General features: G+C 36.0%; 1 protein-coding gene across 1 annotated transcript in view; it reads right to left on the reverse strand.

Annotated features, from left to right (window-relative positions):
• Positions 1-14,488, reverse strand: part of LOC122651329 (serine/threonine-protein phosphatase 6 regulatory subunit 3-like) — a 55,354-nt gene extending 40,866 nt beyond the window's left edge. The window contains exons 1-7 of the mRNA XM_043844679.1: positions 14,074-14,488; positions 5,093-5,196; positions 3,019-3,105; positions 2,842-2,917; positions 2,631-2,705; positions 2,404-2,457; positions 240-299 (exon numbers count right to left, since the gene is read on the reverse strand). Of these exons, the coding sequence (XP_043700614.1) occupies positions 240-299; positions 2,404-2,457; positions 2,631-2,705; positions 2,842-2,917; positions 3,019-3,105; positions 5,093-5,196; positions 14,074-14,112 (495 nt within the window). The 5' untranslated portion in view covers positions 14,113-14,488. The remainder of the gene's footprint in view (positions 1-239; positions 300-2,403; positions 2,458-2,630; positions 2,706-2,841; positions 2,918-3,018; positions 3,106-5,092; positions 5,197-14,073) is intronic.
• Between the last annotated feature and the right edge of the window lie 5,600 nt (positions 14,489-20,088).

The raw sequence follows: 20,088 nt of genomic DNA on the forward strand, positions 1-20,088 counted from the left end.
ACAAACCAAGGAAGTAAACACTGATAAGAGTACACATAGAAAAGAAGGCCTTAATAGAAAGCTTGTATTGTAAAAAAAATGACAACATATCGAATATCTTCTCAAAATCTGCAATAGAAAATTAATGTTAGCTTGAAACTACTCAAATAGCTTGAAACTACTCAAACTAGATAAAGCAAAGCAATACAAAGTGAAGTCAAACATTTATCCAAAAACAAAGAGCTAGTCACACTGCCAACCTCCATGATGGATGTAATCCCAATTAGATCAACCAGCTGGCGGAAAATTTCCTGATGAGCCTAGAAAGGGGCATAATGAGAAACAAAAATCAGTTCAGTGCAACAAAAATTCTAAAGAGAAATTCTATAAACAGAAAAATGTTTTTTTATTTTATTTTATCTATCTATCTAGACTTACAGCAAGATATAACAGAATTAAATCTATCTAGACTTACGCAGCAAGATTTCTCTAAGGCTTCTCCTTAAAGAGAAATCACAAAATTTATATGCAGAACTAACCAAACAACAAAGCAACAATGGAATAAGCCAAACTATATTGAGAGTTAACTTTGTACCACAGATCAGTTTGTAACTAGATTTGTTAAGAAAATAAGATAACACTTTTTGTAACCTAGATCTTTTGCCACTAGTTCCCAACGACTTGAAGTGTCTTTTCTTCCTTTCCCAAATAGAAAATAGTTATATGTGTCTCAAGAACATCAACAACCAAGTAGCTCTTGTGCTTGGAAGAAAACCCATTCAAAAGTAAGTCAGCTGATAAAGCCCCCAAAGTTACCAGATCATCTATTCTCTACTACCACCAACTCTATATTTGTAGTAGCACCCCCCCCCCCCATCTCTTTTTAACCTTATATGAACACATAAGTACCTGTCATAAGAGCATTATCAACCAAGTAGCTCTTCTGCTTGGAAGAAAACCCATGCCAAAATAGTGTCAGAAGATATTGATGCAGTGGAGGTGAAGCCAGCACACGAGATTAGTAGTTAAGTGGTTGAGTTAAAGTAAGATATTAACAAGTATAGAGTTCTATTTTGAGCCTATTTACTTTATTCAGATTATCAGAGTGATTGGACTACATGAGTTAATTCAGTAATTTTAAAACTTCATACATATGTGTACAACCCCCTCCCTCCAAACATGAATTAAGCATGATTTGGATAATAGAATTTTGAGAATTTGAAGTTTTGCGGCTGTGCAACTGCACATACGGGAGTAGTTTTCCGGATATGGCCAGTTGTCTTCTTCCTTCTTCCAGCTGATCAATTACTTCACCAGGAATTCTATTTCCTTTATTCCTTCTACTATAAGGGAGTAGTTTTCCAGATATTGTCGGCTGTCATCTTTATTCTTCTAGCTGATCAATTACTTCATGAGGAATTCAATTTCCTTTATTCCTTCTATTTATCCTCCTTATTCTTCTTATTCTCTGTTTAGTTCTACTACTTCTGTCCTGGTTTCTTTTAATTTCTTCTCTGTGTAGTCATCGAAATCTTGTTCTGCTTATATGCCTGCTAAAAGTCTAAAACTAAATTGGGCAGATGTTTTCTGTGCCGCAGCGCAGCCTGCGCCCAGACACATGGGCCTGCCATTCAGGGGGCAGGGTGGTCATTTCGCCCACCCCCATGTGTCCGGGTGCAACCAGTGCCCCCGAAGCAGAGAATATTTGGTCAACTAAATTATCTCTCTCAAGTCTGGTTATTATAGATCACTAACATTATCATTGAACTGCTTATCAACCATAATCATCAGATTCTGCAGAGATTCCTTGTTTCCTGAATTTAGCTTGAAACTAAAGCAGCCTAGGAATCATCTACAATTTCTCATTGATTTTCAAGATTCTTTCATTAGCGACCAGACCTTTAGGCTAATCAGACAGTTGATCTGAGAGTCATCTAAACTCTCCCAATTACTATCAATTCTATCCCTGTTTCCATCCCTACTGATTCTACATAGATCTACGTATAATCATAGTTTCAGTTTCTAGATTCATTCTAGAACCCTGAACTGCATTAGATATGCTTCAAGAATTCAATTCACAGTGACCAGGTAAATCAATTCTCCAATATCACCAACTTTATACATCGCATTAGCACCCCCGCTCCACTTCTGTTTGATGGGCAGAACAAAAAAATTGTACTTCATAATACCGGAAGTGCCGCTTAACAACTACATATAAAACTGACAAATTGTTTATGCTATAGAACAGAATCAAAATTCAGTCCTAACAGATTGCTTGTTCTACAGAAAAATGTTGCTTTTTCTCCTTTATTTTTTCTTTCTTTTGCTAGTAGACAAATAGCGGTAGCTATCCCATAAAAACAAAATATAAATTAATTTTAAAAAAAAAACTTCCAATGTTAAGAGGAGAAGTCTTAATCTTACCTGTACATAATTCATAAACGGGACTGTTTTCCGTAACATCAGGCATACGACAACCTAGCATAAAGGAAACCAGAATGGATAGCATCAGTATACTTAAATGTCCAAGTGGGACAGTGAATAACTCACAAAAATGACAAATGGTGGGACGTAATTTCTACATTTCATGACAATAGTCTGAATCTATCAACAATATAGAAGAACCAAGTGACAGATCAAGAATGGAATACCTTGCTGAAATACCCTGCCAGTAATGTGCTATGGGAGCGATTGGGCTCCAAGAATGAGAACAACAAATGCATCAACTGTAAAAGTAGAACAGCAGTTGAACAACAAAGAGTGCAGCCATATAAAATTCATAAGGTTCTTCCAAGAAGAAACTAAATCCATTTAAAGATTTCAATAAACAACGGAAAGGCAGGAAATGATAAAACTACTCACCTCCTCATCCTCCACCAATGTTTTGAGTATGATATCAACCTCACAAGTAAATATCTCACAAGCAATAAAAGGAAACCTAGATAACAATGAAATAATGCAAGCAATTAAACAAGTCAATCTATTGCAAGAGACTCTGTCTGACAGCAAAATTTGCATGCAAAATTAACAGATAATTACTTGAAAGTGCGTCTCTTTTCAGCATCTTCAGGAGCTTCCTCCACAATGTACCGAAGCAGTTGCTCCACCTGGGCCCTTTCTCTCAGACTCCAGAACAGAAAAAGAAAATAAAAAAAATAAAAAGAGGATAAGACAATCTAATTATGCAGTAAATAGAAGACTATATAGCTATCATACCCCCCCCGACTTTTTCTTTTTTTTTTTGAAAAGTCAAGTAGATTTGTATTAATTAAAAGCTATCATATATGACTAAAGATATACAAAAACAATAATGTACACCATAATGCCACAGGGATAGAGAATAATATTTGAGGAAAAGTCAAAGTAAATCACAAACAATACAACTTTGTTTTTTCATTTCTTTTTTGGGAAAAAAAATCACATCTTTCTTCTAATTCAACCAAAAACAAATTCTTTTTCAGGACCTCAAAAGTGTAAATATAAATGCCAAAACCTTTATTGGTGTTTGATTTTCTCAAGATGCCATGTTCTTTTGGCCACGTGGCAGAGTTGGATGGGTACAACAGTGGGTACCCTAAGACCAATCTCGCTGATCAATTTCGGCATAGTATGGTAAGTGGTTAGAAAATGAGCTTAGAGCTTCAAAAATTACAAGAATGCAATTTACTGCAAGGGAATCCAATGTCATTTTTGTAATTTCCGCTAAAGCATTGCACTACTTGTATTGGAGTAAAACTTGATCCATCAGACGGGTCTAATGTGGCCAGTTGAAACAGACAACAGATTCAACTTGTCAAGAACGCTCATTTGCATCTATCATGACCCCACAAGAGTAAGATGTCCATCCAACATAATGAGTTTCTTATCTCGTATCACAACAATAAAAAAGCTACAACTAACATTTTCAAATATGGCATGAAATCAGGTTAAACAAAACGAGATTGTTTGTTGATCATACACAAGAAAGGGTACCCAAAAAAATTTAGGAGAAATAAAATGACCGAAGAGCTGTTGGCAGTAAGGATGGCGAAGAACCATTAATCAGGGAAGGTATTCAGTTATGCTATTATATAGGGACACTCAGCCAACATTATTCGATGGATGGAGAATCCTGTAGATGAACCCTGACGTTTAACTCCTTATATTACCCATTTATTACCTTGTTCTCAGACATGGTTTCAATTTCAATTGAAATCAAGAAGTACCAACGGGCTGATGATTTGGTAAAACAAAGGGTAGTTTGTCTAAGGCTATGTCACGCGAATGATACTACACCTTCACCTTTTGATATGTCCAAGTGCAAGCATGTGTATTGTACTGGAAATTGGTAGCCGTTGAATTTTGAGGGTGTAATGTTTGTTCCTGTACTACTAGCTGTACTTTTATATTTATCAATAAATTATTACTTATTCCCACCCCCAAAAAAAAACAACTAAGCATTTTATCCAACTCCCAAGTCCTGTTAACTGTTTGATTTATCATAAGCATGCCGGTATGTCAGTTGGAAACTGTCATGAATGGCTATAAATCCAGGTCAGGTATCACCCAACAACTTAAATATTATATAAACCAACCCCCACCCCCCCCCCCCCCCAAAAAAAAAAAAGAGAAAATTGTATAGGAATAGAAAGTGGAAATAACTAGCACTGCGTTTGGAATACAGTACGTAAATGGATTTTTACTACACAAAGAAATGAAAAGAACAAATGAATGAGCCAAATAGGCTGCATCTAACACAGTTATGGATCAGAGTGCTAGGAAAATGAAGGGAACAACCACAACTACTATATCTTCTTAATTTTTCTGCAGGCATCTCAATAGAGGATGGATACAAACCCATGTCATGGGATCAACACCCAGCAACCAAACTTAATAAACCATAACAAATGAGTTAGGAATTGAAAAATAAAACTTCTAGTAAAAATATATACCAGTGCATTTGGACTACAGTAAGTGCATGTGGATACCAATACCCAGAAACATGAACAGAACAGAACATAAAAATGAACCATTGCAGCCACACCTAACGCAGTTATGTCTCGGGTTTCCTAGGCAAATGAAGTAAACAACGAACAGAAGATTATAAAGAAAGGAGAGATAAGTAGAGTATTACAAATTAATAAGACGCCCATTGAGAGCTTTGCACTCTTGAATTATTTCATCTTCGTCAAGAAGTTCCTCCAAAGTGAAGTTGTCCTTGTCTAAAATTGTCTCCACCTGGGAGGACCATAAAACAAAAAAAAACTTAAAGATAGAAAGATAATTAAAAGAATCCTTTTAGAATTCAAAATAAAATGGATATTCTAAAGCTTTATAAAAGCAAAATACATATTGAGTAATATATGAAAAACATAGCCAAATTGTAGTTTCATGATTAATAACCTAGCTGATAATTAAAAGTGAGGAATAATCAGATAACCAAACAAGCTCATATTCTTACAAGAGTCTGAATCTTGTCATCCAAACAAGAGTGCTGAACACATGCTGAAGTTTGGACTGGATAAAAGATATTGCTAATTTACAAGTTATTAGTCGTTTGAGAGAAAGAGAGAGAGAGAGAAAGAAAGCATGATTACTACTCTTAGGTGTATGATGCATGTGTTGGAATAGAATTTATTTCAGTTGAAAAGAGTCGTGAATGTATGATGTATACAGTTTGCAACTTAGGAATATCATATCACCAAAACAAAAATAATATATTAAATAAGAATAGCCTTTTATACAACCTATGGAGGCCAACAAAGGAGCAAAATAATTGCAGTTGCATGATAAATTTACCCAATTTGGGGATGGAGGAACAATAATGAAACGTTCCACCAGAATAATAGAACTTTTCTGATAAAAATTAACACTATCTAAAGCAAGACCCTTATTAATTTATCTTTTAAGCATGTGCTACAAAGTTAATGGATGAAGATGATGTTACAGAACATTAATATTAATACCCTATCAATGTTAGCGCTTGAGTTCCCTTCACAGCTCGTGATAACCTTGTCCAGATAGCCCTAAATATTTGCCACATGGAAGCTTTATTGGAATCCGAATTTTATGCACACATCATCTTGACTCATAGCAAGTTTTGGCCCAAATGCATAACAAAAGGTGGCGCGGTGCAACCAACAAGTAAATTGTAGTCAATATTCAGACTGTCTTTGAGAAGCTTCAATATATGGCTGACCAACTGATTGAGTTCAGTTCAGAATTTGACCGGAGGTCAATCCACATTGCGTCCCATCTATCAAACAGTTAGAATTGCCACATCAGCCATCCACTGATTTGGCGCTAATGGCTGAAATAAATGGGAAAACGTCCACCATATAGTATTACTTTTGGCAGGAAAAAAAAAGGGGGAAATCTACCAGATGGTATTATTGTTAATGTTGTTGTTGTTGCTACTGTCGTCTATAATGGAAAATGTCCATAACACAGTCCAAAGTAAACAAGCTTGTCTATACAGTCCTAATATCAGACATGTGGTTGATGGATAAGTTGTCCATATCACCACTCGGCTATATTTTGGCAAAAGGTCGGCAGGCACTTTCATGCTTTGACTGGCCACACCTTAGGTCACACCCAGGTCAGAGATGTTCAGATGAGCAGGCCCCAGCTGCAGCTTTTGCTGACTACCTCAAAACTAAGCTGGGTGACCCTCCAAACCTGCTGGGCACATCAACCACATCTAAATGCAGGCTAGGTTTTAGTATACGTTTGGTTAGCTTTAGTTTTTGATAATTATTGTTGCAATGAGCTGAAATATAAGACCTAAAAGTTGGGTCTTGGGGTGTACGAAAATTCTTATTTTATTAGTGTGACACATTATCTTATCCCAAGTTGTTAGTCTTTGAATTAAGTTAGGAAAGTCTTAGTAGTTGAGTCAACCTAGGATATTTTATTTCAGTTTCTATAAATAAGGAATGTAATCAACCCCCCCTCCCAAACAATTAGGATTTTATTGGAATGGATTAGTTTGTTATTGCCTTGAGTGGCTCTCTCCCTCCTCTCACTTTCCTTTCGAGTTGTCTTCTCTCTCTCTCTCGGTAAGTTTCTCCTCTCACCTTATTCCCTCTCTTTCCTCCCAATCACACCTTTCTCCTATCTTTCTCTCCTAAACTTTCTCTTTCTTTCCTTTTTCTTTTTTTGGTGAATAATATATTCATTACCAAAAGGAAAAGAAAAAACAGGGAAGCCCCCAGAGGGGCAAAGGAAGATAAACAATGCTACATAGAAGGAAGAGAGCCCTCAACCGGGGGGGAGAGGAGATCAGAGGAAAGGCCCCAGGAGACAACAATATGCCTGTTCCTTGGGGAGGTAATACAAGAGGAGGAGGTCCTAGGAATTTTGCTCATGACATCAAAGAAGATGGAATCCCAAATCTGATGGAGAGACCTCAAGTTGGAGGTCCATCTTCTAGAATTGCGCTCCATCCAAATAGAAGAGATGGTCGCACCAAAAACAAGCTTCCCAATCATACCACAAATAGAGTTTCCGGAGAATGCCATGTCTACCCAGATCTACTCTCTATTGAAAGGAAGGATTCTTCGTCTCCTAGGCCACCAGCGCTCCAAAACTCCTGCCCAAATTGAGGAGAGGGGGCAATCAAAAAAGTGGTGGTCAACATCTTCGGTGGTAGTTTAGCAGAGGCAGCAGTTAGGGGGCACAGGGATATGTCGGTGGAGAAGGAACGGCTGCATAAGGAGGCAGTCAGAGAGAGCTCACCATACACAGAAGCTGTGCCGGGGGATGTGACCTTTGAACCAAACAATCTTTCACCAAAGAGAGGTTGGACCTCTTGTTCTGAGAAGGTCCCATGCAAACTTTGTGGTGAACATGCCTGAAGTAGTAGGAAACCAGCAAACTCTGTCACCAGATCTGAACCTCCCATACGACAGCACCACATTTTCTCCGTCTTCATTCCTATTTTCTCTGTTATCTACACCAATCAACAACCTATATCCTTTCTTCTTTTCTCCATTTAATTTCTACTTTCTACGCCGACTGTAAGCATTGTCCCATATATTCTCTCCCTGAAATGTCTTCATTAATTTCTATTATCATAATTCAAATTAAAGGTACTAAAAGAGCTAGGGGCAGGCCTAAAATGACCCTAAGTAAGGTGGGGAGGAAGGACATGCATAGTTTAGGTCTTGTTTCTAGTGTGACGTCAAATAGAGTTGATTGGAAGGCAAGGATCCGTGTAGCCGACCCCAATTAGTTTGTTTTAGACTTATTTGTAGTTGGGGCTGTTGTGTTCCCTACTTCGCTTTCTCTTGTTTTGTGTTTGTGTGTGTGTAAGGATCCGTGTAGCCGACCCCATTTAGTTGGGATAAGGTTGAGTTGTTGCTGTTGTTGCTGTTGTTGTTGTTGTTGTTGTATCATACCTAATCAGATCTGGCCATATCAACCATCAGATTAGAATCTTTTTTCTACCAATACTTAATTGAGGCCATCACTTGAAGATATATCATTTGATCTACATCACATCTGACCCAGAGAGAGCCAGCAGCTTTTGCATTCTGCCTCCCGCAAAAGTCACTTGCGCTCAGCTTGTCCAAACTCAACACTAGAAAGTTTCAGCCCATGTCTATTTTCCCACACACAAAGTGATAAAAATTAAAAACAAAAAAACAAAAAACAAAAAACTTAGAAAATTGGTAGCAATTTCCACTTTGGCTGAGAGCCTTCAACCATTAAAAATAAAATATTTAAAGATAAAAAACTGTGTCATGAAGCAGAAATTTGACATGACTCACATGGGTCTAATACATGAGGAACATAGCCCCATCCAATAGTCGGTTTACCAAGCTTGGTCCTCCGCATGGTCCATAAAGGGTGAGCTGTTTAGAGAAGCTTACCCGAGAAGCAGTGAAGGAAGCTTTTGCCCTCTAACTATAGCGAATGATGATTGCTTTGGGGTAAAAAGATATTCTTATAGCATATAAATGAAAGTCCTGGACAAGTAATCTATTACATTATAGAGGTTCTGAGAAGTACATTTACTTTTCTAAACTATAGGGTTTATTGTTTAAAATCATTTGCACAACATATCACAGTTTTAGCCGATTATATTGCAAATAAAAGAAGGTGCTGGATACATCAAAAGCATAGATTGTAACATCATCAAAGTCCTCACAAATACATACTTTTTAAGTACCCTAACATTTTGATATCTTTTGCACATCATACAGTGCTGATGGATTATTATCTATTAAATTTCATACATGTACTACAAAGCTTTGCAATAGTGATAGAATGAAGACATTTCCAAATGTTAAAAAAAAAAGTAACAAAGGTTACATAAAATCACACTACCACACTCAAAATGGACCTCCAACAATGGCAGCCGATTTTTAATTTTAGGGGTATTACTATAGGTATCTTGACCAATACTTTATCCTCCTCCTTTCATCTTCTTCCTCCCCCCCCCTCCTTTCGCAGGAGTGTGTGTGGAACATCTTGGATGATGGGGCCACAGAAGCTGTAGACTAAAAATAGATTATAGAACCTGATCAATGTGTGAAGTTTTGGAGCTTTTTGAAGTGTTAAAGTAGGGGAGAGAGGAGAAAAAAAGAAAGATTTCAACTCCTCTGCTATTCCCACTTAACTTTGGATCATATCTATGCTTTCCAAAGATTACTCAGCTACAAAATGCCTTAAAGATATCAATGAGAGGACAGACAGGGTGGGTGATGCGATCCCCAGGTTCAAATCACTATCGGCCCACCAGTGACAAAATAAGGAATAATGTCAATTGCATAATTTCAGACAAGTTCAAGACTCAACTATGAAAAATAAACGAGAGTAAGGGTGATGCAATTAAGGGTGTTCAATTGGGTCAATTGGGTCTTGAAATACTTTATTTCGGCTCACGGCTGGGTCTTATGGGCTTTGGCTTGTTATTTTTGTGTTTATTGTAATGTTCCTCTTTTATAAGCCCAAAAATCACCCATGTTGGTGTTGTTAGTTGGTTAGGAGACTAGTTATGAATCTATGAATTAGTTTAGGAATCTACAATTCTAGAGTTCTTAGTTGTTTAAGAGTCCTAATTATTAGGAAGTCTAACATAGGAAGTTCAGATATTTTCTATTTTCTAAAAATACGTAACCACCCGCACGATTTATGATGATTTTTGGGTAATGGATTGATTTATTTGTTTGGCAATCGCCCAGCCTCTCCACGGCTGGAGATTTCTCTCTTTTCTCCTCTTCCTCCACCGCGATCTCCTCTCTTTCCTTCTTTTCTCCCCTATTCCTTCCCATCGATATCCATTTTTCATCTCATATTTTCTCTCCCTTGTTTGGCCCATCGACTCCTCACAGTTACTATTTAATATCCAATTTTCATTAGAACTTCATACATTTATCTCTGTTATCTTCCATCGTCAGATCTGGATTTTTTTATTATTATTTTTAACCATTAGATCTAAGGTCAGATCTGCCCAACATAATCCAACAATTCTTCTCAACTTTCAATCCCTTGATTGGGCCCATTAGATTGGTTGTTCGATCTCAACTGGCATCAATTGGTATCAGACCGAAAAACCCTATGGTGATTGATTTTGATTTGTTTGAATCTCAAAATACTGTGGTTCAATTTTGCATCGAGATAAACATGAAGAAATTCGTGGATGGACTTTGTGATCTCCAAATAAGGTTTTGAGAGGTTGCCAATAATAATATACACCTCTGTGAGAAAGTGTTGAACATGATAAAAGATTCAGCAAAGGAATAAAATCCAAAGACAGAAGAACTCGATGATCATCAAGAGATGATAGCAATTGAGGAAACACAATTCGTAGAGATCAAGAGTCAAGACCATTGATTTCCTCCTGCTTCCACAAACCTTGGATGTGAGGAAGACGATCGTTGCTGATTTTGGTCATGAGAATCATCATACCATCAAAACCGATGATCGTGGATGTCAATCGAGTGGTGTTGATTCCCCTTCTATTAAACTCGAGGACTATTTTTACCAACATTGGTGGAATTGATGTAGTTAAAGGTGTTCAATTGGGCCAATTAGGCCTTGGAATACTTTATTTTGGCCTATGGTTGGAATCGAAAGGAGGGAAAGGAGAGAAGATCTCCTTCGTTACTCCACCTTTGGACTAGAGATTCTAAGGTTAAGGTCTTCACCCATAGGCCTTCCAAAAGCAACCGATAATCAATTCAAATATCACACAACAGGTGAGACAAATCAACCTGAAATGAGGTCTGGCAGTAGAATTTCAGACCAGTTTTGAAAGCTTTTGGGAGCTCTCAGCAGAGATATATGTTGTGTCTAGATTATAGAGTTTCAACTCACCACAATGTAGAGATACAATCTCCAAAATATGAGGGAGAACAGTTGAGAATTGATTGAGTTGCAGGAACAGGGAAGTAAATAGAATAATTGTAAGAAAGAAAGGATGCAAAGAAGAAATTGTACCTGGAAGCCCCAAGTTGGAACCATGGAAAGAGAGAGATGAGAAGAGGAAGACAGCATGCCCACACACGCCCGTGAGGTAAAACTCAACTTCAAATTCAATATTTCAATCCTCTACTTTCGTTCAATGGTTACAATATAAATAAGCAAAAAGTCCAATTATCCTACATAATTGAATATAGTAACCAAACCAAACCAAACCAAACTGGGAAACTAAATAAAAATCAAATCTCCTACGTATGTCTACTTCCCTAATAAAATAAAAAGAGAAGATTTCTACGTTGTAAGTATGGGAAGGAATCTGCACGCCACACCAATGGCTATCTTGAAAAAGGTATCATTCATATGGGGCCCACCCGGAGAGAGAGAAAAAAATCATGTGAGAAGGAAATTGCAAATTACAAAATAATCCCAAATCCCTACAACCACTGTCGTGTAACAGCATCAGTAGGTAATTAGACAAAATAGATCAAACTGTCTCTGGTCTTACCATTTATATGAAAATTGAGCCAATCCCAAACCATGGCAATAAATCTCGGTCGAAACTTGCAGTCTTGACTGAGATATTTCGGTTTCGCGAGAAACTGAGACGAGATGGCCATCGACTTTAAAAGGTTCCATGTTCGACCCAACTCGACCAGTTTCGACATGTTTCGACCAAATTTCAACCTTATTTCGATAGTTTCAACCTGAATACCAATATAAGTGTCCCTTATCCCCATCGAAACTTGAGTAAACCTAGTTGGAAACCAGGGCAGGCACTTATTTATCCCTAATATCATTTAAGTAAATGTTTTTATATTTTGTATTTCATTTACTTAAGATATTATTCATAAATAAGCAAATACCCCCAATAAAAATAGTTAAAAAATCAAATTCCAAAATGATAAAAAGTGAACCCCCCCTAGTTCAAGAACAAAAACTGGATTTTCGGCAGTAGGTAAAATTTTCAACTTTCTAATGTTGGGGTTTTTCTCAAATCTACAAATTTCATAAATCTTAATATGGTAAAACATTGTTAAAAAACGAAAGTGCGGTACCATATTCATTTGTTTTGATGTCTAAAAAATATTTTCATTCAAAGCGATTTTAAATAGCACTCGCGCATACCAAAAACATAACTCCTTCAATATAAATCAGATTTAAGCAATCTTGGATTTGTTGGAAAACTTTGTTGAAAGAGTTATGTTCCAGTCAAACCGAATTTGGTGAAAGCTTTCCAACAAATCCAAGATTGCTTAAATCTAATTTATATTGAAGGAGTTATGTTCCGGTCAAACCTAATTTGGTGTGTATGAATGTTGTTTAAAATTGCTATGAATGAAAATATTTTTTAGACATCAAAACAAATGAATATTTTACTGCACTTTCGATTTTTAGCAATGTTTTACCATATTAAGATTTATGAAATTTTTAGATTTGAGAAAAAACCCAGCATTAAAAAGTTGAAAGTTGCACCTACCGACAAAAATCCAACTTTTGTTTTCGAAATTGGGGGGGTGACTTTTTATCCTTTTAGAATTTTTTATTTTTTAACTATTTGTATTAGATTCAAATAGGGGGTATAAAACCACAAGTACCATTCTGAAAGTTTTTTTTTTTGTAAAAATAGTTCATTCATTGTGTTTAAAATGTCAAAAATAGGTTGTATACAAAAAATCAGATAAAAAAAAAAACATTCCTGGACCTCGAAACAACCAACTCGATTTGGCTGGGAAAAAATCACGGGTTTGGACCATATCCTGATTTCTAGCTGGTCAAAACCCGAGTTTTAGAAGCTTTTCTCAAACTATAATTAACGGAAATAACACAACTCTAACGGGGAATACCTTCATAAGAAACAAAACCAACAAGTCATCGAATTAGTTTATAGACTAAAGAGGAAAGAGAGCAGAGGATTGAAGAAGTAGACATATTTCAAGTTTTCCACCACTATAGGTCAATCATTCCTGATTTAATAGTGGCAGTTGATTATGATCTGTGATCCTCAATAGCAATAATCTTTGCAGCACCTGAAACACAATCCAATAAAGAGGCAGGAGAGAACATACAGTGGTTGTAATAACTGCAGTGGGATTCACTGTATGCTTTCTCCCATCCCTTTGTTGAATGTTTAATTGGCAACTAATTGGCACCACATATGAAGAAATGCCACAGAGAATCTGCTCCAAAAAATTCTTATATTAGTTGCAACCTCCAAGTAGGATTAGCACCTCCTAAAGGTTCCAAACAGTTCTAGGTAGTCCATTCAGTTTCCTTTATATTTTAAGAGCCCGGATTAACTATACGTTTACAGCATCTTCCTCAAATTTGAACAGGAAAGACTTCTGCCTCCGTGTTCCTGTGAACTTGTATCTCACCAAATCTCATCAAATTCATTCCCATCCAAATCGAGTGTGTAGATGTGAGCTACTGGAAAGTAATCCTATGACTGTTTTCAATTTGGTGACTCGGCTCAATACTTTACCACTTGGAATACTCATACCATTGCACGCACTAGACAAAATTTTCAAATTACCAAAAGGAATGCATCGCAGAACATCAACGAATACACTTAATCCTCAAACAATGCAATAAAACAAAATACAAACATTTAGCCCTACATTCGAAATTCAATCAATAAACCCATGACATTTATCAATAAAAACCAGAGATTCAAGAACGCCAACTCACGGGAGATGCCGTGGACAATCCTGCCATACGCCAAAACATCTTGACAGGCGCAATTGAACTTCAGAACAGTCAGCAGGATATCCCTGAAACTCAGATTTGAAAATCCGACAAGCCAAGAAGCTCCAGAAAGCCTTCAAACGGAATCCTCTGATCTCCTAACACAGAAGTAAAGACAAGACAGAAGACAACCCAAAGAAGAAACCCTAGAATTCCAACTCCTTGGGAGGATTCCTTCTTCTCAGTGACTCAGAAAATAAAGATCAACGGTGGGACTTAAGAGATTTGGGTATTTGCAGGGGAATAGTTGGATTTGGTGGAAGGCCACGAAATGGGGGGAGAGAGAGAGAGAGAGGTAAAGGGACATAAAAAAAACCCTGCAATCGCGGGGCTGTAAAGAAGTGTAAAGGAAGAAAAAGTGTTGGGCGAATGAAGTTTGGGTAATATATATGATATTGGGATGATATGTAATCGCAAAATGTAATTGAAAATTAATTACATAAAAGGTTTGGTTGAGAAAATAATTTCAGTTTGGGCATTATCTTTTTTCTTTTCTTTTTTTTTTGAACGAATGGGCATTTGCAAGTTGCTTGCCTTGACTAGTGCTATTTTGCCAATTCTTCAAGATTTGTGTTCCATCCTTATCAAATGTCAACCTTCTCTTTTTTTTTCCTTATTTATTGTTTAAATTTTGGGAGGGGGATTGTTGTCTGGCTGTGTGGCCCCTGCACCATTATGACGCCACTGAGAGCACATATGAGAGCATCCAATAGGGGTGGGATTTTTCATTTCACAAGGATAGGACTGTCATTTCACTCTTCTTGTTTCTAGGCATAGGCATCATATAGCCTTGCAGCCTTCTTTTTCCCTTACACTTTTATGTCATGTGCAATAAATATTTATAAAAAAATAATTTCAAACATAAAAAAAAAAAGCATTAAGTTATTTCCAATAAATCCTTTGAGTAGGTTTTATATTCTCTCTACACACAAAAAGGCAAAATATCTATCTCCCATTGAGTGATTGAAAACATAAAATGACAACAAGAAGGAATGAGGCCCATCATTCTCCTCATCTATTATACGAAGTCCGACTCAGATCCTAGAGTTACAATCGTTGGTAATAGAGACATGATATCATTTCATCTTTTGTGAAGAAAAACTAATTCCAAATGACAAACTCAATACGTAAATATTTCTCTTGTTATGATCTAGATGTGATAGACAAATTTGGCAGTAGATGCACTATACACCTCTCTCAATGCATTGAGGTATCATGAAAATGGTGGTGTTACAATTATTAATTTCTCATCAAGTCCATTGTTTCTTTCATAGTGGATTGCCAAAATATCTAAAGAATATGCATGTATTCACTAATCACCATCATCAAATACCCAATACAAATAGTCACAACTGTTGAAAGCAATCACTAGGCTTAACTAATAAATTTAGATTGTAGTTTGCCATAAATTCACAATAAAATGTAGGGAGAGGGAGCGCTACAGCACCAGAATGCAATTTCTCATCAATGAGGGAAACTACGTTCGAATCATCCACTAGGGGGAGTGGTTTAAAGAAAAATAGAGTGTGGGGTCCATGAGTGAGATATGAGAAAGTGTGCATAAAAATCTGCACACTAACACTGTGGCAGTGTTTTTCCTTAAAATGTAAGGTTGAGAAATCCAAGCACATCATCATATCACAAAACTTATACCCAAAAAAAAAAATCACATCACAAAACAAAACATAACATGACAAGATTTAGGTCACTAAAATGAAATAGTTGCACTTGAGAGTTTCATACCCATATAAACCAAACTCACCCTAAATTTATTATATGGAGTACATTCAAGTCAATCCCATAATTGATTACAACCAGCCTGTAACAAGTATTGTATTTCCAACAAAATACATTGGAATGCATAGACGAGGGTAAGGAAAATTAAGGGGAGAGATTTTCCACACAATGTCATTTAGTTTTCTCCTTGTAGCATTCCTACCCTGAACATCCTTTTACATGCAAGATTGCCAATATAAAGTTGGGAAAAAGATCTCTGCCAGGATGAGTGGTGCTTCCACCTAGACACAGAGGGGGTCAAAATGACGGCCCCACCACCGTGAAATTTGAAAATTCCACCCATGATAATGCCATGGCGTATGCTCTCATTGGCCCCCACACTGGTGCAAGGACCACGTAGCCTAGCAACGATCCCCAATCCATAAAATTCTAGTGAGAAAACGGGTTACTTGAGAATCACAAGTATAATTCTTCCACGCAATCTTAGCTCTTTCTCATTCTAGTAATATAAGGAACAACCTTCGTAGGGAGCACACATACACACACTGTCACTCTCAATTTAGGGTTTCACAAAACCCGACCCACTACCAAACACAAAAAAAAAGAGGGAAGGAGGGGGGAGAGGAAGAGAAAATCAAATTGTGGCCTTCTCTCCTCCCTTTCCTCTATTTTATAAATTAAGTTGCCCATTTAAAGTCGGCTTCAATTCCCTCACAATAACAAGTATCATTGTTTGCTACTAAGAGGGAAGATGTAGGATCCCATTGGATATCTTACCTAATCCAAATATCTTATACTATCTGTCAATTTAATTAAAACAATGTTAATATATATATATATATTGCAAATAAGTCCCTCTACTGAACAATATCATGTAATGGATTATAGGGCATGTAAACTTATCATTGCCAAACCCTAGTCCATTGAACATGCTTGTACAAAGATCTTGTGTCAATGATCGGACAAAACATTTTTTCAAAATGTTAATAAAATAACATTATAAATTACATTGATTTTTAAAAACAAGTTGTAAACAATTTACATAACTAGTGCCAAATTTTTTTTATTTTTATTTTTTTTGGGTAAGAAACTTGGATTTTTGTCCAATCATACATGAATATTTCCTCTCCTCAATATTCCCCTTTAGAGTAATGGATTTCATGTTGAGTGTCTCTCTCATTCACGTTCAAACATCATGAATCCAATACATTGATATGTATGTGATAGACATCAACCATTGGTGCACCAAAATTATGGATGTAAACGAATAGTAAAAAATCCATATTCGATTCGAATATGTTTCTGTTTAGGGTATTTGGATTTGAATTTAGATAATCCAAAACATATTTGCTATGATTCAAATAGAAATCAACCAAAAAAAATAAAAATAAGGAGTTAATGATCTTTAGAGTTCTTGAATATTCTACAGGTACTGAGAATGAGGAAGAGAGCTAAGACAACTGAGGGACATCGATTTAGAGCAAATCGTATACGCTAGGGGATACAGGTCTGGGTTACACAAGTCAATAATGTAAATAGAGTGTAAAAAATGCAGATCTGATTCGCATTTATATCCATTTAGGGGTATCTGTATCCAATTAGGAGATATTTGGATCATACTACATATGATCCGTATTCGATCCATTTATATCTCTAACCAAAATACATGATGAAAAAATGGAATGGCAAGAATCTCTCAGATCAAGGGACCAATGAATTCTATTAACGAGAATCTCGTTCTTCATGAGCTGATAGTGACACATGTAAAACTCCAGTATAATATAGTTCACTGTTCACAATGTATGTGTACTCGAATCTGTGTCTTAGAATCACCACTCCTAAGAATATATAGTGTGATGGTCATACGAATAGGATGTCCAATCCTTCCCTAATCGATAACAATTTCAGGTGAATACCTAAGGACAACCGTAGTCATCAATAATCATGCATAAGAAATAAATATAAATATTAATTGAAAATTCAAATTTGATGGACACACTTCCAACATAGTTGTGGGAAGCATGAAATGCAAGTTATCTTAATTGAAGAATTTGATGAGACGAACACTCAATTAAACGAATATTTTTGGTTTCTCTAGAATAGCCTCAATTAGATAAGACACACAATAGTGTTAAAATTTCCAATGATTCTTCATAGTAGGCCCTAGTATAGATTTTATTTATTTTTTCCTTATGTTTTTAAGATTAATTATTGTTTTAGATAACCATGAAATTAGCAAATGCCAAAAACTAGCAAAAAGCCATGGAAGAAAAGTTATAGTCAATTGAAAAAAAAATGGAGTTTGGAAACTAACAGATCTTCCAAAAGATAGGAAGGTCATTGGTTCTAAGTGAGTTCTTAAAAATAGACTTAAAGTCATTGGTATTATAAAAAGATACAAGGCAAGGTTAATTGTAAAGAGGTTTACACAAAACCTCGGGATAGACTTTGTTGATCATATTCTCACGTTGCAAATTTTGTGTCAATAAGAATCACAGTGGCTATTGTTGTAATAATGGATTTGGAGTTATACCAAATGGACGTTACAACCACTTTTCTAAATGAAAGTTAAATCAAATACACTTATACAATAGCCAGATGGTTCAATTTTTTTTTTTCAACAACGTTTATCAATTGAATAAATCCTTAAATGGGTTAAAACATTCTTCTTGACAATGGTATTGACTCCTTATATGGATTAAAACATTATTCTTGCCAATGGTATTGACTTTTTCATAAGGCCATGTTAGAATTTTGTTTTTGTTGTAAACTTCTTTGGTTCTTTACACAAAGCATGAAAATTCAAAACTATCCTTGTGTTATTATGTGGGTGATATATTTCTAGTAAGTAATGACATGGACATGACAAAGAAGACAAGACATATCCGAACTCTACATTTGGGATGAAAGACTTGGAGAAGAGTTACGGTGTGAGGACCATTAACTCTTCTCTTTCTCATTTATTATTATCAAATATTTTAAAGGGGCGTTGTTCTCTATGCTGCAACGCAGTCTGCGACCACCCTGCCCCCTGCACAGGCTGCCCATGTGCTTGGGCATAGGCTCCGCTATGGCATAGAGAACATTCTGCCTATTTTTAAATCATCAATTTAAGATAATATTACATGTTAGTTAATGAAAAAGCATAGCATTGGACAATGAGAACCTTTGAACTGATCTAAGAGATGGGCATACTTGATTAATTCATTTTATCCCATTTTAATCCAACAAATTAGCTCAAAAGAAACAAATTCCAAATCCATGACTCTCATTTATTTTGGTTTTAGAATTTTCAGTAAAAATGAAACAAAACTCATTGGTTAGGTTTGCCGATGATTTCGTCTTCCCCTCTATGGTATTAATGAATGAAATTACCTTTGAGTATTAAAAAAGCAAAAAATAATAATAATTTATGTTCAGTCGTTTAAGAGCAATATCCTTAACGGACATACTTAAATTTTGTCATGTGGAAAAAGTGATGTGAAAAATTTGACCATTGGATATCTAGAAAATGGTCAAAATAAGTTAAATGTCAAATTTCAACCTCAAATTCAACTACTTCATCCCATTTCATCCCATCTAATGCCATACTCTCTTAATGTATATCAATGCACCACCACAATAGTTTTGTGTGTGTCCCAAAAATTTCAATTTATTGTTTTGCCACTTAGCAAAAAAATATCTATTTCAAGTTTGGCGTGTAAGGAGACCTTGGACTCTACTCTCTACTACCTATCAACAAAATTTCAACTTCATCTAATCTACTACATGACAAATCTAGGTGTATGTTAGGATGATTATTTCCTTAATGTTCATGTAGAATCAACATATCTAACTTAAAAAGTTGACTTGCATGTGACATTGTTTTGCATTGCAGCTTACTGCAGTGATTCATTGTAATTCTGTATAAGTTTCTTTATTAATACACACTTTGCTGACCATTAGCAAAAAAAAAAGGTTAATTAAGGCAAACCAATACTTGGTTGTGTCTGATTTGACAATGATAAACACACCCAAAAATGTCAAACTGACTAAGATTGCCGCCTCTGCGCTTTTTACCGCCCAAGGTGCCCCATCTTGATACAAATAACTTCAAGGGGAAATTTCTGCTAGTGCCCTAAACTTATCTTATATTTACCCAAGCTCACAAACATTTTTTCTTTTATTCCCACAATAAAGTAATTTTCATCTTCTTCTCCCCTAGCTTTTTAAATGCTTGGA

The sequence above is a fragment of the Telopea speciosissima genome, chromosome 2 (assembly GCF_018873765.1).
Source record: "Telopea speciosissima isolate NSW1024214 ecotype Mountain lineage chromosome 2, Tspe_v1, whole genome shotgun sequence".
NCBI lineage: Eukaryota > Viridiplantae > Streptophyta > Magnoliopsida > Proteales > Proteaceae > Telopea > Telopea speciosissima.